At 46.1% G+C, this 24,645-nt stretch overlaps 1 protein-coding gene across 1 annotated transcript in view; it reads left to right on the top strand.

The window, feature by feature from the left end:
- Positions 1-2,718: 2,718 nt before the first annotated feature.
- Positions 2,719-24,645, top strand: part of Bace2 (beta-secretase 2) — a 72,305-nt gene continuing 50,378 nt past the window's right edge. Inside the window, exon 1 of the mRNA XM_051191960.1 lies at positions 2,719-3,057. Within this exon, the coding sequence (XP_051047917.1) occupies positions 2,758-3,057 (300 nt within the window). The 5' untranslated portion in view covers positions 2,719-2,757. The remainder of the gene's footprint in view (positions 3,058-24,645) is intronic.

Raw genomic sequence — 24,645 nt, forward strand, 5'->3', positions numbered from 1 at the left:
ATTGGGACCAGGCATGTTGTTACTTTAATCGTTAATGCTTCTTATTTTGAATTTGCAGTTTGGTAAATAGAAATCAGCATACTGATCTTGCCTTGCCAGTGAACTTGTAGCAGTGGCCACACCCTTTGGGCGTGGTTTCAGGTACAAACATGACCCCTTTAAGATGGAGGAGCTGTGACACACTCACTCTTGGAATGCGGAGAGCATTAAAAGGGCAGAGACTACATCTTCTGGAGCAGGAAGGCCGCCCACGATGGTTATTTACTCTTATCTGTGTAAGTTGTTCCCCAATAAAACACCTATTTATCGTTTATCTTGAGTCTGGTGAACTCATTTTAACCCGACCTTCACCGAGGTCCCCCAGTCATTTGTAACAGGGTAACTGGGTCCTTAGACCGGAAGTGGGAGAACTTCTGGTTGGATATACCGAGCCAGCGATCTCCTGGGGGGGTATCAGTTAGAAAGCCCATCCCAAAGGGATGCTATGCATTTAGGGCTCACCTCTTCCTGCCTGGCATTGCTCCTGAGCCCTGTGGGAAGTAGGCTTTTACCTGGAAGAGCTTCAAGCCTGAGCAGTTAATGGGAAGGAAAACCAAGGGTACCTCGTGAGGGGACAGCGGATACTACTTTCCAGAAGACAGCTGGAGGTAAAGCTATTGTCTCTCTAATCCAGTGGGCATTTCAGTGAAGATGGCAGATTCTAAGGCCAATCAGAATAAAGACAAGGTGTCCAGTGTAGCCACTTCAGTACCTGGCCAGTGCTTTCCGGCAAGATAGTCCTACCACTGGTTAAAACTGCATGTGCTCCTGACCCTGTGTCATTATGCAGTTGTTTATTGCCTCCGTTTCACCAAGAAAAGCTTGGGGTATTCGTGGTGCACAGAAGAGAAAGTTTCAAATGCAAGCTTTAATTAGACTTGAGTTTTACAGGTTTCCCTCATGTTTTTATGAACTCTTAAAGAGAGCAAATGTCTTTATTATTGACCCTATACCGTATACATCGCATAGCACCTACATCAATGTCTGATAAATTCTCTGTACTTCCATAAGGCTGCTATCCTTCTGAGAGCTGTCTGGGTGGTTTTCTGTTGTTCTTGTTGTTTGTTTGTTTTTGAGCCCTTCAATACTGGACACCAGGGAGCATAATAGTCATCTCTTCAAAATTGCCCTTCCCTTACAATCTTCCGTTTGAAATGTGAATACATGAATGTAACTGCTCTTGATAACTATGCAGATTTATGGGGAATAACAATTTATTTAGATTCTATCCTGGGATTCAGCCAGGCCTTCCTTCATGAGGCTAGGGATTCCTTGGAGCTCAGATACAGTTAGGGAGGGGGACGATGTAGCTTATAACTAGAGTCATTTAGAAAGCAGTATAGATGAAGATTTTGGACAGAAAGGTCCCTGGTACATGAAGATGGGATTCTGCCATTGGGAAGGTGGGGATAAACATGGAAACCAGAATGGAAGTATCTGGCAGTCCCAGTCAAGAATCAGGGAAGCTTTATTTCTGTTCCCCATTGTTTGAAGATGGGTTTATTTGTTTAAAAACAAAACAACCAACCCCCCAAAAAAACAAAAAAAAAAAAAAAAAAAAAAAAAAAAAAAAAAAAACCAGCCAGCATAATTCAGCTAGAGGAGACACAGATTTCTTCTATCCCCTGTTTCAGCAGAAATCGATGAGTTTAGCTAGTGTAATTATCCCCCCTGTGTTCAGTACCTGAAATAAAATAGCCCTCTGAACGCATTTCTGGGGCTTCTGCGTCTGTGACTAAACAAGTATTAATTAGATAATCCACGGAGAGCTGGTGGGTGGATAAGAGAAGGAAAGGACTGGATGGCAGCCGACTCCTCTGCAACCTCATCTGGGACCCTGATAGTAATTCACTAACTAGGTGACTGACTGGATTCCTGCCAGACTGAACTCAGCTCCTAGCAGGATGAGATCTGCATTAAGGACAGGAGCCGGGCTTGAACACCAGGCCCAAAGGGACCTTCCCAGCCTGCTGCTTTGGTCAAGCAGGCTGGAGCAGTAGCAGCAATTAGACCCCCCCCCAGGGATCCAAAAACCTCTCTCTCACCTACCTCCCCTAGCCTCAAGGCTCCCAGCCTCCATTCTCTTAGAGAATCCCCTAACTCCCAAGGAGAGAGTTGGAAGGAGAGATCCCGAGTGGGAGAAGCCCTGAGAGGTTGACAGACACCACCATCACCACCACCACCACCCCCCTTTGTAAATGCGCTTGGCGAGCTGAAGGCCGAGGTCTTTCACAGCAACCTGCTTCGCACTATGACCCGCGCCTGATCTAGGCAGTCCAGTCTCTGCAAGGCCAGGGAACCCCTGCGGACCCCTTGAGCGCGTGGCCAGGAAGCCAGTTCGCACCTTCCCTGTGCCTTTAAGGGTTCCCGAAACTTTCCTCCAGCTCTCGGCTGAGCCTCGTCATATCCGTTAGCCGTGGCCTCCCGGGCACGTTCCGAGGAAATTCTGCACTCCGGTTTCCCAGGGAAGAGGCGCGGCCCCGCCGTGCGCCCCAGCTCCCCGCGCCCATCCTTGACCTTGGTCACGGGAGTGGGGGGAGCGAGGAGGGAGGGGGTGGAGGATGGGCCTGCGGGGCGGCGGCCACCAGAGGGGGCAGCGGCTGAGAACTTGCTCAACTCGGCGCCGCCCTCTTTTGCCTCCTCCTTTCCGCCCCGCCCCGTCCCGCCTGGCCCCGCAGCCCCGCGCTTTCGCTGACTTGCCGAGCCCCCGCCGCGGGGATGGGCGCGCAGCTCCGAGCGCTCCTGCTCCCGCTGTTGGCGCAGTGGCTTTTGCGCGCAGCTCCGGCGCTGGCCCCGGCACCCTTCACGCTACCCCTCCAGGTGGCTGCAGCCACGAGCCAGGGAGCCTCGGTCGTTCCCGGGCTTGGGACCCCTGAGATGCCCCGTGCAGATGGCCTGGCGCTAGCGCTGGAGCCCGCCGGGGCTGCCCCCAACTTCTTGGCTATGGTGGACAACCTGCAGGGGGACTCTGGCCGTGGTTACTACCTGGAGATGCTGATCGGGACTCCGCCACAGAAGGTAGGACTTGGCAGGGGCTTCTGGAAGCTGTCTCCACGCGGCTTAATGTTGTCCCTAAAGCAGCAGCCTTCCGGTGAGAGAAAGAAGGTCTGTGGGGAGCATGGGTTGGATAGGGACCTGCGGCGCGCGCTAGGGACGCGCCAGAGAGCGCAGCCTCTGCTCCAGCACAGCTCAGGGGGTGTGAGCAAATGTTTCGGAACTTGGTCGCCCTCCCCCACCCCGTGAGCCTGGCAGCTGAAGGGACCTGTAACGCGCTTCCTCTCCAGGAGCGACGCCTCCTTCCAGCTAGAGCGGTACCTCCTAGGTGGGTGGGTGGGTGGAGGGGAGTCTTGGAAGAAGGTGCTGTTAGTTGGAGGGAAATCACTGGAGTTGATACTCTCCCTCCATGCTGTCTCATTGCTAAAGAGACTCTTGGCCGGCATCCAAGGCGCAGTACCTTTAAAGAGATTCTCCATGAGCTCAGCTAAAAGATACCAGGTTCCGAAGTGTCTGTTTGCCCCGCAGAATCGCCCGCCTTCCTCGGAGTTGGTTTGTTGGCTTCCTCGCAGTTGTCCAGCATCCAGCCTTTGGGTGCGGACCACCGCCAAAATATGCACCCTGCTGGGTTGGAGAATGTGAATGCCATTACCTACTGGGGGACTACACCAGGCACGAGCTTTGCAAGGTGAAGACAAAACCGCAGTACAACACAGGTTTCCTTTCTCCCTTGTCCCGATATTCAATTAACACTTCGTGTAGCAAAGAACACAGACCCCCTCCGAAGCACGGAGTCTGGCTAGGAAAAGAAGAGCCTCCCAGAAGCGATCCGACCTTCTCTGATCTACGCACTCGAGTTCAAGTTCTCTCATGAGTTGACTGCACCGAATGAAGACACTTTATTTTTTTTTATTTTTAACATTGTCGTTGGGGTTCTTCATGCTGATGTGATTATCCATAAATAGAACGTGCTCATGACTTTTGTATAATTCTAATTAAATTATTCAAGACTTTAAGAAGACACACCATGCTAAATTTTAAAAAGAGAAACTGCAGAATAACTTCTGTAGTTGTTTGGTTTATAAAACAAAACAAAACAAAACAAAACAAAACAAAAAAAACCCTTAAAGAGTGTATTATTCTGCTCAGAACTTTGGTTGTGGTCGCTGTGCACAGCCCAGGAGTGGCTGCAGGGCAGACTGAAGTGGGGCCTGTGTCAGCTGAAGGAGCTTAGGTGCACCCTGAGCAGTCAGACCATCATGTGAGCATGATCACAGGTTGGTGGGATTCCTGTGGACTGTCTTTAGCAGGACTGCACAGAACAGGAGGGTCCTCTTCCACGCCATACAAAAATCTTTTATATGCAGGGCCTGACTGATTCCACACTTAGGAAACTTCTTTATTTAATTTTATATAACAAAGTCCAATTAAATGAAAACAAACATACACAATATTTGGGAATTTGGGCGTCGTTCTTTCCAAACTACTCCCTGCTGGTAAGGGGCGCTGTCATGGGGGATTTGAAGAAGATTCAGATATCCTGGCTGTAGTCTGTAGGGCTGTTTTGTCCAGCTGTTTTGAATGTAGGATCAGCTTGTACTCTGGGAAACTTCTAACTTTAAGAATGAAAATTCTTGGTTTTAGGGCAGAATGGAATTCTGTCTCCTGTAGTGAAGAAGGCTCTGGAAGTTCCAGAGCTGAGAAAGGAGAACCAGAAAAGGCTTTGAGGAGGAGAAGGTGCCTCTCACAAAGCTCTCCTCAGCCGTTCACTGCTCGCCTTTGTTGATAATTCAGTGACCTTTACTTCAAACTCAGTGATGAAGTTTAGTTAATTAAATTAGTCCAGATGTAACAAGCGCTCAGGTTTGTATTTTAGCACAGCCAAGGAAGTAGTTCCTCCAAGGTTGTGTATCAGTTAGACTATAGCGTGCTTTTTAAAGAAGACTATTCTGTGACAAACACAAGTATCATTTTTGTGTCCCTTAGGCGTGAACTATTATTCTGTATGATGGCACAATGGAGGGACAAGCTATCTCGTGGCAAAATCTGTACATCTGATAATTCCACTGTAAACGCTTTGCAATCTGCCCTGTAATGTCTCTCACACCAATAGGGTTTTGTTTTTGTTTTTTCCTCTCCATATAGTTTAGTTTTTTAAAATTAATCCTTATTTAAATAAAAAACAATCTTATTTCACATACCAATCCCAGTTCCCTCTCCCTCCTGTCCTCCCATTTCCCCCCACCAATCCCTCATCCCAACCCCCATCCATTCCTCATAGAGGGTGAGGCCTCCCATTAGGGATCATCAAAATCTGTTACATCATTTGGGGCAGGACCTAGGCCCTTCCCGTGTATCTAGACTGAGAGAGTATCCCTCCATGGAGAATGGGCTCCCAAAACCCATTCATGACTAGGGATAAATACTGGTTTCCCTGCCAGAGACCCCATCGACTGCCCAAGCCCTCAAACTGACAACCATGTTCAGGGGGCCTGGTTCAGCCCCATGCTTGTTCCCCAGCTGTCTGATTGGGGTCCTGTGAGCTCCCACTTGATCAGAGTTTCCCCAGCATGGTCTGACCCCTTTGCTCATCACCAGCAGCGGTTTGTATCTGACTAGGGAAGGCAGTAGGGAGGTGACTTCTGAACCCCAGAAACAGTTCCTGCTCTAATATTGGGCACAGGGTCATGCATACATATATTTTTCTTTGAATTCTCTAACACTTCATATAAAATTGCTTAGAGGGAGAAGCAATAAATTACCAAGACTTTTTTTTTTAGGTGTTAATAGCTGTAGATAGTGTCTTCAGCCTCCATTTGTGATGACCACCTTGACAGATGTTTTTTGTCTCATACCCTTATATCCCAAAGGACTTGTGGGAGGTGCATGTATGTATGCATGTTTGTTGTATGTGGGGTGCGTGGGTGCGTGCGTGCGTGCGTGCATGTGTGTGTGTGTGTGTGTGTGTGTGTGTGTGTGTGTAATCCACAAATTTGGGAGTTATTCCTAGGGAGATCTGGTCTCCTTGATTTTTGAGATAGGCTCTCTTGGTGGGATTAAGCTGGCCTCCTATCTCTGATTCCTGGTGCTGGGATCATAACCCCAGCTTTTGTGCTAGCAAAAGCCTTGAGGGTGGTAGAGGTGAGGTTTGGAAACACTGAATGACTTGCTCAGGCAATGGGGGAAGAAAGAGGGAGGGTGGAGATGGAGCCCAGGTCATTAGACTGAAGAAACTAAGGTTTGAGCTACAGGCAGATCATGGTCCCAGTGTTTCCTGCTTGCCTTTGCTTGGTTTGTGATACAAGGTGTCCTTCCTAGGCAGTGATGCCTGACCTCCAAGTCACTCATTCTCCCTTTTAAGGCCTTGCTGTAAGGAATGAACCGTGTGGGGATTTTGGACAAGGGGCTGAACATGAATCAAAGCTCATCAGACTTCCTGCTGTCCCATGGGAAGGCCAGTCATGAGGAGTATGCTAACCCCTGCCCTGCATGTTTTCATACAAGAACTGGGATCCATTATCCTGCCCACCGACTCTGTGTAGAGTTACAGGCTTCTGCCCAGCAACCTGAGAGAGCCTCAGAGCCCTGTACTGGTAGGCAGGCCCATGTTGGCATGGAGATGAGAGCCCAGGGTTGCACACTGATACCATTATTGTGACTCCTACCTAACGGGAGAACCAGCATCCACTGGAACCATGCAATTTGGTCTTATTAATAATAATAAGGATGTTCAAAAGTGATTATCATTATAGCAATTTCCATTATTAAAATATACTTTCGTGCTAACCCAATAAACCCAACTGAAGATAGCAAAAGGTCTGCGACTATATGCTTTTTGGTGACTCGGAAAGGGCTTCAGGGGCATTTCATTGCAAGATTTACTGTCATCGCGTTGATGTGGATGAAATAGCTGCTTAACTATTTTCACATTTAAGCTTTCAAATGTAAACATTTAACAAAGTACTTTGGCACACACGAGCTCGGTTATTGATCAACCTCTTAGCACAGCAATTGAAAGTACAGAATGGGCTATGTAATTTAAGAGTTTTCATCTTTTTTTTTTTAAGAGTAACTCACCTGGGGTGCCCCAATCACATTAAACTCACAGTAAATGAGGCTGGAAAAGGGAAGGCAGCCAGACAAAAGTAAACCAGTACCTCCCTTTATTTCTTGTGTATCCGATGTAGGGTGTCATGCTAAACATTTGTTTTGTGGGGTGTGGGATCAAACCCAAACGACAAAAGCATTTCACCATTGAGTGTGATTTTCATGCCTTCCTGTGGACACTGTACAATCATTTGACTTAATTTTAAGATGGAAACTTGGACTTGTGCTGAGTCAGTCATGTCCCCACAGCCAAGCTGTGAAGGGGCAGGGTGGGGTGGGTGTGTCCATCCCATCAGGCTCCATCTGTACTGTGTCCCTGTTGGTAAGTCCCCCATCTCAGTTGAAGTTGCTTTAGAAAAGAGCTATCTTCCCTTTTCTGAGTGGTTTGGTGTTGAGGACACTGAGGTGCTTTTGTATCAGAGATGACCAGGGCCAAGTGGTTCCCCTCTCTGAGCCCTCAGCCCCCCATGGTTGATGTTCTGTTACCCCTGAATTAGTTTCTTCGTTTCCCTAACAAACCTCCATAGCTCAGAGACTTTAAAAAAAAAAATGTGTTCTATTTCTTCATGGTTCTAGAGGCCAGAAGCCCAAAACTAGGGTGTGAGTGACAGGAACACCCTAGGTCTGGGGGCCACAGGGGAGCATGCTTCATTTCCTAGTCTTAGCATCTCATATCCTACAGTTGCAGCTATATTGGTCCAGCCTCTGCCTCCATCTTTGCTGACTTTCTTCCTTCTGTGTGTGTGTCTGCATACAGCATAGTCATTATAAAAGACACCAGTCGTTGCAAAGACTCACATTGACTGACAAGGTTCTGGGCTTAGGTTTCCAACTTGTACCGTCATGCTCCACATAACAAAATTTCCATCAGCGCTGGGCTGAACAGACAATGGTGCTCCCATAAAGTTGCATGGTCTGTGATGCTACAGCCATCTATCTTAGTCACTTTACCTGCTGCTGTGATAGAAGACTGATAAAAGCAAATTAAAGGAGAAAGGATTGATTCTCTGTCTCACAGCTCAAGGACAAGTCCATCATGGTGGAAACGACAAGGTGGCCAGTGCTTGAAGAAGTTGATCATATTGCTTTCAAAACCAGAATGCAGCAAACAAGGAATGTATGCTACTGCTTATCTCCCCTTCTGAAGTTTGTATAGTACACCCTTCAGGAAATGGTGCCAGCCAGCTACAGTGGACAGGTCTTTCCATCTCATTTAACAAAATCAAGGCAATCCTCCACAGGCTTGTTCAGCAGCCCATCCCCCAGGTGATTCTAGATTCTGTCAAGTTGACAGTGAACCCTAACAATCACACCATCTGAGTGTGTCTCATACTCTGTGATCTCTACACAATGACAAAATTGCCTAGTCAAGTCTCAGAGCATATCACAATCCACAAATGGTACCCGTGTCTACTTGGGGCCATACAATTTTATTTCCAAGTCCTCTTTACACTTATAATTTCATAGATCTCACTCGTCAATAATTCCAAGTTGGAGTTCAGATGCAGCATTCTTTAAGATTGATGAGCAGATGGTGGTTTGGGTTGTATTAGTCAGGGGTCTGTGCTAAGACAGTGAACTGGAGAGGGGGCATGGTGGGAGGGGGGCTGTAAGAGTATGGTTTTTTCAGCCTGCTGCCTGGTCTTGTCCCGCCGCCGTGCCAGCCCCAAATAACGCACTGAGACTCTGTATTAGATATTATACTGTTGGCCGGGTGCTAGTTTCTCATCGGCTAGCTCTGTCTTAGTTATTAACCCATTTGTGTTAATCTATGTATGTCCACGTGTTCTTCTTACCGGGAGCCGGCTGCCGCATACTGCTCTCTCCAGACTCTCCATCTTGACTCCTGCTTCCTCCTTTCTATTTCCTTGTCTCCTAGTCCCTCCTATCTTCCTTTCCTATTGGCCAACAGAGCTTTATTCATTAACCAGTATGAGAAACATATACAGAATGACATCTCCCATCAGGGGGCTTTCTGATGCTCTTCTGCATTCTTGTATGGTTTCCCCATTAGAGAATGGTCATTAAGTGTTTGCCGTGTCCCTTGTCAGGTGCCTGATTCTAGAATGGCTGGGATTTGTGTGTATTGGCTGAAGCCACCCAACTTCTGCAAGGTCAGATCATCAGTATTTAAACACTCTGGGTGAAGTTTGTGTTGTAAAGACTATCAGGTACCAGCCACCCCTTCAAGAATCAGGACATGTTTAACAGGGAGTCAGTCCAAGGTCTCTTTCCTGACACACCCTGAGTGTCTGTTTTCCCTGAGTCAGAGATGGGCCAGCCTAACCTGTTGTTTGAGGTTAGCTGCCCGATCTTCCTGTTTCCTTCGGGATACTTGCAGTCCTCACTAAGTAAACACCAAAAGAGAAAGTAAGATTAGCCATTGCTATCTTTGTTTGCTTTCTGTTGATAATAGCAAAATACCCCAGATTGGGTAAGTTATGGAGTTTATTTTGGCTTGTGTTTCTGATCCAAAGTTGAAGGACCGTGTCTGGGGCTGTCTCCTTATCGGCAGAGTCCCAAGGAGCCATCACATGGAGAGAGTGAACCAAACTGGCTTTTGGAGCTGATCTACCCTCGAGCTACTATGTCACCAGCCATTCTTTTACAACATCAGAATGGATTCAAACACTCATACCAACACAGCCTAGATCAACTCCTAAACGCCATACCTCTTTCTGTATCATAGTAGAGGATACATGTGAACACTAAGGTTGGAGGTGACCCACTGTGTCAAACCATAATCATTATTTTACATGCTGATGTAGCTCTGGGTGCTCTGATCTAGTGGATTTCTCAGTCTCTGAAAGGTCTGTTCATCTTAGCTTTTGGTTTCTGGGGTCAAGGCTTTGGCTTTGAGTGCAGGGTCCACCCAGGCTTGGAAATGCTAATGCCTGCCTCCTCACCATGCAGAATTCAACAGGAGAAGGATGTCCCTATACATGGATGAGAAAGATGACTCCCCATCCCACCTAAGCCTTGCTCTTAATTTTTTTAAAATTTATGTATTTATTGTAAGAGGGGCATGAATATGCCATGGGACATTTGTGACATCAGAGGACAACCTTCTATAGTGTGGGTCCCAGGGATCAAACTCAAGTCATCAGGCTTTGAGGACAACCACTTTTAGGCCCTGCTTAGCCATCTCTCTAACTCACATCTCTTTTTTGACCAACAGTGGGATTTATGCTTCTTTGGAGGTCTTGCTCTCTGCTTGGCTCCCTCCTCGTTACCCTGTTCTGCTATCCAGCCCTGGGCGGTCAATGGTTAAGTTGTATATACAGGCAGAATGCTTCTGTGAGGGGAAATGGCCCCCCTGGGCTTTTCTAACTTCAGGCTGTAGCGACACAGTTGTGGGTGGTGTGTGGGGAAGGGTGAATATTGCATATTCTATGTCACTTTCCTGACCCTGTGAGTCTATGCGTATGAGGCACAGGTGAACTGGACATCAATCAGCTCCTTTTAGTTCATGGTTGACATTATTTCTACTCAACAAAAATGGTCATGTTTTAGAATTTACCAAAGAAGAAAAAAATGCCTGGTCATGCTGACACACCAGGCTGTGAATAAAAGCAGTGCTTTTGAGTTAATGACTGGCCATCCAACGCAGGTTCCTGGTTGGATGTTGGGGTTGTATTAGCTGGTACATTGTATACTTGTGCCTGGAAATACACCATGTCAATGCTGCTGTGTTAGGAGAATGGAAAGGGATGTGTGGGGTGGGGAATCGGGGGATGCCCTATATCACCTCCATCAATCTGGGGGGCCATGATTGAGGTGGGGAAAAGCATCTCTTTCGATTTCACTCTAGCTTGAGAGTGTCAAGGAGCTAAGCAGACTCTCTTGGTCCCACTGCAAATCACCGCTGGCTCTACGTTAGAAGTGGCTTTGGCAATGGGAAAGAAACAAGTTCTGTGTGCCATGCATTCCCCTGCCATAAGCCAAAATCACAAGACAGAAAGTCCTGTGTGCCGATGTCTGTGACAACACTGAAGTCACTGGGTTCTGACCCTGTTGACAGAGACTTGATGCTAGATGTAAAGTTGCATCTTGCTGAAGGCGGACATAGATTCCAGGTGTTTCTGGAGAACCTTTCCACCCTAATTGGTGCCAAAGAGCTTTCGCTGTTGGAAGTCCTTCTGGGCATCAAGTGTATCTCTGTGATGTGGTACGCCTAACATTTTGATTGCTGAACCCAGATCTGTTATTTGCTGGATATTGGGTGCTGGGAGGAAGTTAATTAACTTGTAAGCTGAAGTTTCCCAGCTTACAAACTAGGGAATTTTACTCAGCGATCTAAGGTTTCATGGAAGTTTGGACCCTCCTCTGTCCTATTGGCCAGAACCTTTGATGAGTCATTTGTGGGAGCTGAAGAAAGGCCTACCACCACACACACACACACACACACACACACACACACACACACTTTGTTACATATGTGGATCCCTTTATTTTTATTTTCCTTAAGATTCACTTTTAATTTTTCCTGTGTGTGTATGTGTGTGTGTGTGTGTGTCTACATGTATGTGTGATCATGTGAATACTGGTAGACTCCAGAAGAAGGCATCAGGTCCCTTGTAAGAGCCTCCCAGCTTCCTGTATTCTATTACTTTTTTTTTTTTTTTTTTTGAGACAGGGTTTCTCCTGGCTGTCCTGAGACTCTCTCTGTAGACCAGGCTGTCCTCGAACCTGGAACTCACAGAGATCCACCTGCCTCTGCTGTCCCACTCACAGCTTTCTTACAGTGTCCTGTCAGTCATGGCTTCAGTGTCCACCTGTGTTAGAGACCACGGGAAATGGCAGGGGATCTAGACAGGCAAACAGCTGTCTCAAACATCTGTGTTCTAAACTCTGCCTGTCCTTACTAATGGGTCAGGATAGTCTACCAATAAGCTTCAGGTCAGTTAGAGTCTATGCTAGTTAGTTTTCATCCAGTTGACACAAGCTACAGGCATTTGGAAAGAGAGAACCTTAAGTGAGAAAATGTCCCACAAAGATTGACTTATAGGGCAAATCTGTGTGGAGTTTTCTTGATTAATGATTGGTGTGGGAAGTACCACCTCTGGGCAGGTGGTCCTGGTTTCTGTAAGAAAGCAGGCTGAGCAAGCCATGAGGAGCAAGCCAAGTATTCCTCTGTGATCTCGGCTTCAGCTCTTGCCTTCAGGTTCCTGCTCTCCTGGTATTCCTATCCCAACTTTCCTCAATGATGGATTGTGCTGGGGTGTGTAAGTCAAACAAACCCTTCCCTCCCCAAGTTGCTTTTGATCTTGGTGTTTATCATAGTAATGGAAAGCAAACTAATACCCAGACCATCTCCCCCCCCCCAAAAAAAAGTGACAACAAATGAGAAATAACATCCAGCAGTGTATTCTGGCCTCTACATGTATAATACACACATGCACATACACATGCATTCACGCGCATGCTCACGTACACACACATACACACACATCTGATATGTGACAGCATGGGCAGAGGAGAGATGCCCATCAATGCCAGAGACAGGTGGAGGAGCTGGCCCTGAGAGCATGTGAGTATGAGAGCTATCCCTGCTTCTTTCTCGCCAGCTGCAGTATTAGGGAGAGTGGGCCCTGAACCTCTCCTGGGCAACACAGTAGAGCTGGTCCTGATGGTGTAGGTGTGGGAGAGCTGACCCTGAGGATGTAAAAGCAGGAGAACTGGTGGGCAGACCAACCCTACAGCGGCCCAGGCCCAGAACCAGCGTTATGACTTGGCTGCCCCAATATCCACCTCTTCTATGATCTGCTGGAGCATATGAAGGGGCCTGATTCACAGACCCAAAGCTGCAGGATCTCCACAACACAGGGCAACAACAGGATATCCAAGAAGAGCCCTTGTGAGGGCCCAGCATCGATAGTGTAGCAGAAGCCGGAGGCCTCCAACCAGACCAATGACTATTTGCAAGTAAAGGTACATGGACGAAGGGGTTTACTGCCTGACTCACTGTGTCTCGCTGCAGCTTCCATGACGAGGTTTTTACACCCCCCTTTTCCTTTTTTTCTCTTAAATTTTGTTTTATTTGCAGGAGGGTGCGGGGGTGGAGGGAAGATGAGAAGGGACAGGGAAATGCATGGGATCAAGATACATGATATAAAAGACATATAGAATAAATTTTTAAGAAGTAACACACACATACACACACACCACGCTCATATCCACACGCACACACTCAAGGGAGCTAATGCACTATTAATACATGTCCAGGAAGACAGGGTCAGTGCAGATAAAGCACATGCTTCCTACTCATTGGGAGAAGCAGCTGTGGCCAGATGTTCTGGGATCTTAGTGCAACATCAGGGTAAGAGTTGTGGAAACTTGAGTTCTAGTGAGCAGAGGTAACACTACTCAAAAAACAAACAAACAAACAAAACAAACAAACAAACAAACAAACAAACAAAACCGGTAGCTAGAAACCTAACAAAGTGGGTTTACATCCCAAAGGAATCTGAGCCCTGTTCTCCCGTGCAAAGTCAGGGGTTCTATCACCAGGGCAGCACTTTTCTCTCCATCTCCAGAGGAGGTAGAAAGGGTTGCTGCCTTCGAGAGTCCAAACAGGCCCATACAGGAGATTCTTAGCTTGGGTGGTTGCGTTCTGCTCAAGGGATGTTGAGGGTGTTGGAGCTGATGTAGTTGCACTGGCCTCTACTAGGTGAGGTCAGATGTTGGACAGCATTGTACCGTACACAGGATGGCCACCGCATACCGAAGGATCTGATCTGAGAGCAAGGCATGCTGGTTATGCTGTGACTCAAGGGCTAGCCTGGAGCAGCTGCCCAGAGCAGTGGGGAGAAATATGTAGGTGCAGGACACTTAACAGAGGGTCTCCATGCCTGCTCTGTGACCACCGTTGTTGCTGCCTTCTAGTGTTCCTGGAATTAGGCTTGTCACAGATACAGTAAGCCATTAGGAAGGTTAAAAGTCACTTCTGCCCAAACTGATAGGAGTCACAGAGGGAAAAGTAATGTTGGACTAGATTCAGGAAGATGAGTGTTCTTCTGCTGTGGGTATTTATTACGCCCCTCCTGTGCACTAAGCCTGGGATCGACAGTTAACTGCACAGAGAAGGCCCTTGTTTTTACACACGCAGTGTTCGTCTTCGGAAGACAGATTGTAAAGAAAGCAAACTGTTTTTGAGAATGCTGTGCCAAGGTGCAGCCTGGGAGCCCATGTGGGGGAAAAGACTACCAACAAAGGCTCGGGGAAAGACACTGCTGAGCAGGTGCAGATGGGGCTGAACTGGCGTGCCGAGAAAGACAAGCCTGGAGAAGACGGGGCAGGGTGAGCCAGGAGGTACAGGTAGCCTCTTCATGCTGTATGTATGTGTGTGGGGGGAGGGGGAGATTACATGTGTGTGTATATGTATGTGTGTATGCCCGTGTGTACAGATGTGCATGAGTGTGTGTGCCTTTGTGTATATGTTTGTACATGTGTGTACATGTGTGTATATGTGTGCATATATGAGCTCGTGTGTGTGCATGTGTTCTCAGACCCTGCTTCAGCAGGCAGGAGATCTTCTTTCAGACACTTTATAAACATGCTTTGGGGTTTGGTTTATAAAGAGAAAAAACGCCTTACATTATTAGTATAATGCATACATTATACCATACCACTTATGGTCAGTGTGCATGTGGAGGGGGGTGGCTAAGTTGTATAGGGTATAGTTAAGTATAGATGGCCTGAGTAGTTTCTGAATTATAGAGAGCAATTAAACTCTGAGTGCCAGAGACGCAGTATGGTAGAGACTGTTTATCCCATTATGTGTGATATTTGTCAATCTCTTCATTGGGGGCACTCAGGACAGGCTTGGAAGGAGGGAATGAGTGTGCCTGGTGTCCTTAGGATGTGATCTCAGGAGATCCTGGGAAAGCTGTGTGTGTAGGGGACAGTATCAGTAGTGGATAGCTGAAGCCCCTCTCCTGATGGGAGGTGTATTAGTTACTTCTCTGCTGCTGTGATTGAACACCATGGCCAAGGCAGCTTATAGAAGAAAGGCTTCTGGTTCCATAAGAATAGGAGTCTATCACCATCACCGTAGGGAGGCAGCAGGCAGGTATGTTGGTTGGAGCAGCAAGTGGAGAAAGCACATCATTTATTGTAAGCAGAAAGAACCAACTGGAAGTGCTGAGAATTTTAAACTCTCAGCCCACCTTCATTGACGCATTTCCCTTACAAAGGCTGCACCTCCCCAAACAGTACACCAACCGGGCTTGGAGAGTTCAGATCCATGAATTAGTGGGGACATTCTCATTCAGATTACCACAGGGGTCTCTGAGAGATGACGTCAAGTAAGCACACCAGGCTGGGCTAAGGACAAGGGCACCAACAGTGCCACCACCCACTCCTGTCACTCATGTGCTGGGACTGACATCGCCTGCCACCAAACGCACAGAGTATAATTCAGCCCTCTATCACACATCACCGGGAACCCGGTTTTGAGTGCCTCTGTGAGTCAGACAGGAGTGGGCACTAGGTCGGGCTTCTCTTTGAACTTTTTTTTCTGGGAGATGGCAGTATGTGTGGGGTACTGAGCAAGAAAGGGTGGCTGGTGGTCAAGGAAGGTTATGTTTGAAGCTAAAAAAACAACCACAAACCCACCTTTGAAAGACAAGCGTTCTGCAAGTAAAGATATCCAGAGGCTTTGGAGGAGTGGGTGCCTCATCCTGCAGAATATTGGCACAGGAAAGGCTCGGGACACTAAAGGCGTCTAATCCACTGACTTCCTGTGACCCATGACCACATTTAGCAAAAGACCTTTCTAGTAACTTTCGCACACAGAAAAATCTAGCATGCCACACTTTTATTGTACTCTTATCAACACAAATTAAGTACAGACAGACCACACACACAGAGGTGATCACGAAAGCATGATTGGGTTAAGCAGCTATGATCGCCTTGATGCTGAAGGCATTGTGGGATCCCAGCACAGGGCATTACTCTCATGTTGATGGTAAAGCTAACACAAATTGCATACCACCCATCATAAAGGTGCAGCAGTGCAGGTTAGAAGTATATCATACTTGAGAAGTGTAATGGGAACACTATTGGTTTATCAGTGTACTATGTTCTTATTGTTATTTGGAGGGTGCCTATTTCTACATATAATAGAGAGGTAATAATAGCCACCCTCAGGCTGGCTGTTCAGCTGGGATGCCAGAAGGAAACATACCATCCTAATGTGGTAACTCTCAGGCTCTTCTAGAGGAACCAGTTTGTAGGAGCAAGGTTGTGATATTAACGAACTTGACCCTGTAGAAGCCCAGTTTAGTCTGTCTATTTGTGTCTTCGTTTTTCACAGAAAGGGTTAAACAAGGTTTTTATATTTTAGTCTAAAAACAGGACAGGGGAGGCTGCTCAGTGGTTAAAATTTCACATAAGTTCTGGGTGGGCATGGTCTTCTGCTTATAATTCCAGCCTTGAAGGTGAGGCAGAGGATCCTCAGAACTTGCTAGAGAGACTAGATGTATTGTATGAGTTCTGGGTTTGGCTGAGAGGCCCTGCCTCAGTGAATACATTGGAAGAGCAATTAAAGGGTGATTTCCTACATGAGCCTTGGGTCTTCATATTGCACAACCACACACGAACACAAACACTACATACACATGCACACTCTCACACACAAACATGCCTACCACATGCACAAAAATGCCTTAAAAGTGAAAAAAAAAACATGTAAATTAAGGATTCAGTGAAGGAAATACTTTGGGCAGTGGCACACTATTTTACTAGAAAAGGGTAAAATGACAACTAAAAAGTTTATGAAGTAAAAGATAAGCATTCTGGAAAGATGGTTTGTAACTGAAGAAAGAAAACTGTTGCCTACAAACATATGTGTGGTATCTTCACAATCTTCAGTAATGGTACATCAGAACAGTTAGCTGAAGTGATGATACTCTAGAGCAATTTACTGAAGATGTTTCCTGAAGTGGTACAGCCAGGTAGCTTATTGAAGCAGTACCCTGAGGTCCACAGAGTCGGTCCACCATGGTAGAAACAGTTCATTGAGGTGGTACATTGAAGCTGTTCTCTGAGGTGCTGGTCCACTCAAGAGGTACATTAGTGGAGTTTCTTGAAGTGGTACATGGTGGGCCTTCATTCCTGCTTGCTTCTTGCCCTGTGGCTCATCCACAGACACGTTGGTTCTCCACACTCAACTCGTGCCCTTTCTTATCTACTATGCTGTGTTTTTACACTGCTATCCCTAGGTATGGGTAGATTTACAAACCTTGGTATAGTGCTCAAAACAGAAATGGGCTCATATAGATTTATACCCAGGACCAATGTCTACACCAAGGAGCCTAGGTGTGTAGTATGCTGCGTTGTGTGGGTTTGTGTAGATACATGCCGTGATGTTCCCACAACACACAACCAACCTAACGCATTCTTATTGTTAGGTCGCACGACTGTATGTAAACATCAAGGTATGTACTATTTTAAAATAGTTTTTATTAGGAAATACCTACACATTCTGACTTAACTATACTATCTGCCATGGCGCCCCGCTTTCTTGTTTCTCTCCATCCACACCTCCTCCAGTTCCTGGCACATGTCTTCCCCACCACCGTGGACTGTGCCTTAAACTATGAGCCCAAGTCAACCTTCCTCCCTTAAGTGTCTTCTTGTTGGGTATTGGCCACAGCAGTGAGAAAAGTTGCCAGGGAGTTCAGTCGAAGAACTCTCCAGGGATGATGTTCTCTGCTCCTCTTGACCTCCCTGTTGTCTAGACATTGAACCATCTAGTCTGGTGGCCCTGATTCCCAATCTCCGTCTATTGAGTCTGGTTCTGCGTTTACTTGACACCGTGGTTTTTAACTTCCAGCTGCACGTTCTGTTTCCCTGAATGATTTCTGTGGGATCGTATTTGTGTTTTGTCTGCATTTATTCTTTCTCAGGGGAAATTAATAATGATTTTGTTTGACATGTTCTTCCTGCCATTTATATTTCTCCTCGGAGAGCCTTTTCTCAGTCGAGGAACTCTTAACATATTCATCTGCTTTCTGTTCCCATCTGAAGGAGAGGCGGGAGGGGGCTTGTTGGGATCTCAACACTGTGCATACAGGGTCTTGAACACATTTATTGACACCCATGTGTAATGTTAGAGATATGCAGTGACAGGAACTCAGTGTGATGTGACCGTGTGCGTTATTAAGAGACTGAACTCAAGTACCTTCCATCTCTTCTTCAGACCCAAAGCTCCCTCTGTGATACAGGTCAGAGCTTCCATAAAGGACTTAGGGAAATAAAAGGTTGTTTTCCTAGTCAAAGTATAGGTGTGGCCTCTTTATATTATTTTAATTCTTTTATACTTCTAATTTATATAGTGTGTGTAGATGGAAGTTTCTGTCTCACCTGGTCCTGCAGCCCTTAGTCCCAAATAAACACACAGAGTTTTCTTTTAATTATAAACTGTTTGGCAGATGGCTTAGGCTTCTTACTGGCTAGCTCTCTTTCTCTCTCTTAATTATTAACCCATTTCTATTAAACTATGTATTGTCATGAGCCTGTGGCTTACCCATAATGCCACATGGCATGTTACTCCTTTGGTGGCTACACGGTGTCTCTCTGATGACTCTCTCTCTCTTTCTCTCTCTCTCTCTCTCTCTCTCTCTCTCTCTCTCTCTCTCTCTCTCTCTCTCTCCTCTTCCAAGCTTTCCTACTCTGGTAGCCTGCCTATACTTCCTGCTTTGCTACTGGCCAATTAACACTTATTCACCAACCAATAAAAGAAACATATTCACAGTACACAGAAGGACATCCCCCCCCCATCAAGTGTGTGTGTGTAGCGTGTGCCATAATTAGCAAGTGAGTAGAGGTTTGAACTTTCAGAAGTTGGTTCTCTCCTCTGTCATGTGAGGCCTGGGGACTGAATGTGGGTTTTCAGGCTTGGTGGCCAGTTCTCTTTCCTGCTGAGACATCTCACCATCTCAACCCCTCTGCCTGTAATGAAAATACAAGACCTTTATCAAAGACAGCCAATGTCCAACATATAGACAAGAGACACCAGGAAGTTTGAGCTGGACATATCTCTGAGATATTGATCCAATTCTAGCTGTCTCTGGAAGCTTTTCCACATGAAGAAAAATTAATCCCCACTTGCTCAAGTCACTCCAAATCAAGAAAATCCCCATTTTTTCCATTTCCTCAAAATGGCCAAAGGTTTTGTGTGTGTGTGTGTGTGTGTGTGTGTGTGTGTGTGTGGCTCAGGCTATCACAGAACCTACTATGTAGCCATGGTTGGCCTCCAGTTCATAGTGATCCCTCTGCATCAGTCTTCTGAATGCTGAGATTACAGTCTAAATATGGCCCTCAAAGACATTTTAATATTGTCATGGTGATGCTAGTAGCAAGATTCTTATTTCTAGTAAAGACTATATGAGTCCTGTTGAGAATCTAGACTGTGAACGCTATGAGAAGTTTGCCCAGGACTTTCAAATGATGTATACTTGAGGTGCAAAACAGTATCCATAGACAAATCTTGTCCATAGCCTCATTTTGTAAATAAAGTTTTATTAGAACATAGACATACATATTTGTTTGCTTACGCATTGCCTGAGGTTGCATGTTAGTTCATGAGCTATAACTGAATTCTATGGGCTGAATAATTTGTGGAGAATAAGTTTTTATGTAGCTCATGGTTCTGGGGTCAGAAATCTTAAGTCAAGGCACTGGCATCACGTGAGGACCTCTCTCTGTGACATGACATGGCAGAGGGTATTGCATGTAAATACAGGGCAGGCATGCCCGCCAAAATCTCTTCTTATCATAAAGCTACCTGAAGCCTGATAACCTCATTTTATTCTAATTGCTTCCCAACTCCAAACACCATTAACACATAAACATAAAGGTTTGAGATTAAGTTTCTAACATCTGAATTCCCATGGCCATATCCAACTCTAGCAGAATGCAGAGTGAAGAGGTTGCAGCAGATGTCTTACTACCAAGCCTAAATTAAAAAAAAAAAAAAAATCTGGAATGATTCAGGAAGCATTTGTGGACTCTGGGTTAAACTGTCAGTTGCTGGTGGCCAAGAGAGGGAGTAATAAGGAGCTACCCCAAAAGGAAGCTTCAGATGGGAGGCGGCCAACAGTGAGTGTTGGCAAGGAGGAAACAGTAGCTACGAAGAACCCAGAGTGCCCCACAGAGGAAGGAAACCACACCTAGGACACAAGATACAGCCTAGGCAAATCACATAAAGGCTTCCCCCACCCTGTACCTCCATTCTCCGTGTTCCAGGGCTGGAGACACCAGTGCAGAGTCCTAAGTGGGGAAGTAGTAACATACCTAGCTGCACCACCTCCCTGCTATAGGTGGCAGAGTGTAAATCAGGCCCATTTCGTTAGAAGCCTGTCACTCTCTGGATGTGGCCTCCCCTCAGAAAATCGTATGGTGGAAGCTGCTTCCCACTGTCTTCAAAGATAATTCCTATTGGGCTGTGATTGGACTGGGACTGACCTTATGAAGGGACTGGTGTCTATCCCACAGGGTGAGGTGGGTCTCCCAGCAGTGGATTGATTCCTGGGAGGGTGAGCAGGTCCTTAGGAAAGAATATACCCATGGAGGAAGAAAGAGGCAGCTACACATATGCTTTCTTTTTCACCATGTTGTCGGGAAGCCAGGTGTTGACATATCATTTGTTAGGGATTTCCAGCCTCCAGAACCACGACCACAGTGAACCTCTTCTCTTTCCATATTACTCAGCCTCAGGGATTCTATTATAGGAACACACCATGGCTGAGCTGACACCAAGCAGAAGCTTTCACAATTGACAGGACTGGACTTGCAATGCCTAAAGTTGGTGTATTTCTACAAAGCTAATGGAGGGGCAGGTAGTATAAGCCCTGTGGAAAATGTTATAGCACATGTTTGAAGACAGATGCATGGTAAAAGAAACTTCTGTTGCGATGTCCCATCATGCAGACACCATGTAAAGTAGCTTGGAAGTGTCTAGAGAACTTGCATACGCATTTATCTTCGGATAGATCCTCAGACATCTATTTCTGGGACTTTTATGCAAAGGTTATGCCAGGCGAGGTCCCAGTGTTGCACCAGCAGCAATGACAAGTGATAAGAGCCTCACACCATGGGGGGCTCCATTTAGCAATCTGTGCATTGCTGATACACCAGTACCCCATGGGATTGAGAAGGAGAATCCAGATCACCAATCCTACTGCTCATCTGATCGAAGCACCTAGCAGAGACAGGGGCCTCGGTCAAAAAAAATCCTCCAGGATAGTGGTCTCCAGAATTGTAATGGATACGGTTCAAGGAGCTTGTAGTGACCCTTTGGGAGACAGGAAGTAAATTAGAGAAGGCATGCCTTGGTTTTTACCTGGGAGTATGCAGAATGGGGCTTTGCTGAGTTGTGATAAACTCAGATAGGGTGCAGGTCACTGGTGACTGTGGTCCACCAAGGCATGAAGCTCCTTGCTGGCCTTAGTGAACAGTCATCCTGGTATAATTGACCTCTTGTTTTTCTTTGTGTTTTCAAAAATAAAGTCTCTAAAGAAAGGTATGTGTGTTTTCCCTCCCAGAAAATCAGGGGTTGTAGATTTGCTGCCTATTCTTGTCAAACAGTGTTGTTCTATTTAGAAATTGCTGGAAGGACTCATAAACACGATTAAGTCAGGTGCCTCTAAGCTGGTGTTTTAACACCTCGAGAAACTACTTTTGTATAAACCTCGTGCTGTGGGCTGTCTTGAGCTATTATCTGTAAATGTTTCCATTATTACAAAATGATGTCAGTTTACTATCTGTCAAAATACTTTTAAAACCTTGAACTGGAAACAGAATTTTCTACATACATAAAAAACTCCCAAAGATGTTGGTCATTATAAAAAAAAAAAAAAAAAAAGACACCAGAAAGCCAGTGATATAGTCTAGTGGGCAAGGGCACTTAATGTTAAGCTAGATGACCTGAGTTTGATCCCTGAGACCCACCTGGTAGAAAGAGAAACCAATTCCTGCAGGTTGTTCTCTGACGTCCACAGTTGCATGTGGCACACACATACACTCACTAAGTAAGTGTGATGAGACAATAATGCTAGAAGAAAAAAGCATTACCTTCTGCTATGTGACTACTTTGATGGATTGTCCTTAGTAAATAGCAACTTCCTGGTTACCATCTCCACTGTGCATATAAGGAAACTGAGGCACCAACTGGTTGCCTTGCTGAGGTAATGGATTCATGATGGTAGTGACGAGAGTTCAAAACAGAGTGTGTACTCTGGACCAATGTGCTGTTGTTACATATTTGGTGAATTTCATATTTGGGCCAGCATAATTCAGAGGAAGGACACACATGAGTCACAGGTGCGTACACAGAGGAGCTGAATATGCAAAATTGTTTTCATTAAGGTGTATTTCCAAAGTCTCTCATCTGCAAAGGTTCCGGAGGACTTTAGAGAAGGATGGGCCTCATTTGATTAGAGACAAAGTGCCAGTTGACTACTGGGGTTGTTGTGTCTTGGCTCTCAGTCATGCTAAGATAAATAATGGATCCTCAGTAAATATTTACTCATAAGCTTCCATGAGGGATTATCAAAATCTGTCAAGTCATTTGGAGTAGGGCCTAGTACTTCTCCCATTTCCTCTGTGTCTCTTGGCTAAGGGAATATACCTCCATGGGGCTCCCAAAGTCCTTTCGTGCACTAGGGACACATCCTGGTTCCACTGCCAGAGGTCCCATGGACTCTCCAGGCCTCCTAACTGAGTCCCACGTTCAGGGGGTCTCTGTCGGTCTTATGCTGATTTCCTAGCCATCAGTCTGAGGTCCATGATCTAGCTCCCCCTTGTTCAGGTCAGCTGTCTCTGTGGGTTTCTCCAGCCTATTCTTGACCCCTTTGTTCATCACTTCTCCCTCTCTGCAACTGGATTCCAGGAGTTCGGCTCAGTGTTTAGCTGTGGGTGTCTGCTTCTGCTTCCATTAGCTACTGGATGAAGGCTCTAGGATGGCATATAAGGTAGTCATCAATCTCATTATCAGGGAAGGGCATTTAAGGTAACCTCTCCACTATTGCTTAGATTATTAGTTGGGGTCATCCTTATATGTCTCTGGACATTTCCCTAGTGCCAAATTTCTCTTTAAACCTAAAATGGCTCCCTCTATTATGGTATCTAATTTCTTGCTCTCCTCTATTCTTTCCCCCAACCAACTCAATCTTCCTGCTCCCTCATGTTCTTCTCTCCCCTCCTCTTCTCCCCTTCTCTTGAGAGACAGAGCCTTTTCAGAGGTAATTAAGTAAAAGGAAGTCAGCGGGGTAGCCCTGATCTTGTCTGCCTGGTGTCCTTATTAGAAATAATCAGGACACCACACTGACATGTGCATGCAGAAGACAGCCATGTACAAGCCAAAGGGAGTAATCTGCTCACTCCTCGGCTTCCAGGGTGCATAGCTCTGCTATGGTGTGAGCCTAGATCTGTGGCATCTTGTTACAGCAGCACCAGCAGACTCACCCCAGTTCTTGCTCCTACGGTGACCCCTCCAGCTCTGTCCACATTCTTGTAACCTTATACCCTTCATAGCAGGAACCAACTGGTTCCCTCTGTTACCCCATCTCACCATTCCACCTTGACAAGAATAGGAGGGGGCATCTCCCAGGACTTTAGGACCCCCAGTCTGCCTTTCTGTGCTATAAGGGAGTCTTTGTTCTACATGTTAAACATCATAGAAACTTACCCATCAGCCACCAGGCACCAGAAGCCATTTGGCTCCCATCACACCAGGCTAAGTTTTAAGAGAAACTTAATAGAGTTAAAGTTATTTGTTTTTTTGTGAATCAAGATACATCCACTTGGGGCAAAATCGTGACTTTCTGGTGAATCTGAAATTTATGGGTTCTTTTATAGCCAATCATCCAGGAGCCAGGGCTGTCTGGCTGCCTGGGCTCTGAGCACTTGAAACAAAAAGGATTGGAGTGTTTGGTACAAAACCCGGCACTTAAAAAGCATCAGGCTTTCAGATGTGATGTTCCCAATGTCGCCTGCTTCTTAGCAGCTCATTGATCTCGAAGCCCAGCAGCCTCCTCCAGGAAGAGAAGATTTACAAGGATAGGGCAGCCAGCTCAGATCTTCACTTTGTCCAGGAGCTGAAAGGCATAAGAAGTGGGCTGGTAGGAGCATCCTCATGCTCTCCCCCACCTGCAGCCTGCAAGGTTCTTCTGTGTATAAATCAGAGTACAGAAGATTGGGTGGCTAAATCTTATTCTCTAAGTCTGCACTTAAGACCTTTTCTAAAAGAAATCAGTTTGGCATCAGAGGAGATAAAGTTTGAGTCAATTTTGGTCATGTCAAACAGTAACCAATATTTTTTCCAAGCTAGCAGCCACAGAGATTTTTTAAGGTAATTAGCAATGCTTAAAACTAAAATTCAGTTGCTTTTAAGTCTCTGGGTGAATGCTGACTCCTGGCAGCTGTGGATGGAATGGGATAGAGGTATTGGAGTGCTGAGCAATTAGTGTGTGTGTGTGTGTGTGTGTGTGTGTGTGTGTG

This window comes from Phodopus roborovskii, unplaced genomic scaffold (assembly GCF_943737965.1).
Source record: "Phodopus roborovskii unplaced genomic scaffold, PHOROB, whole genome shotgun sequence".
NCBI lineage: Eukaryota > Metazoa > Chordata > Mammalia > Rodentia > Cricetidae > Phodopus > Phodopus roborovskii.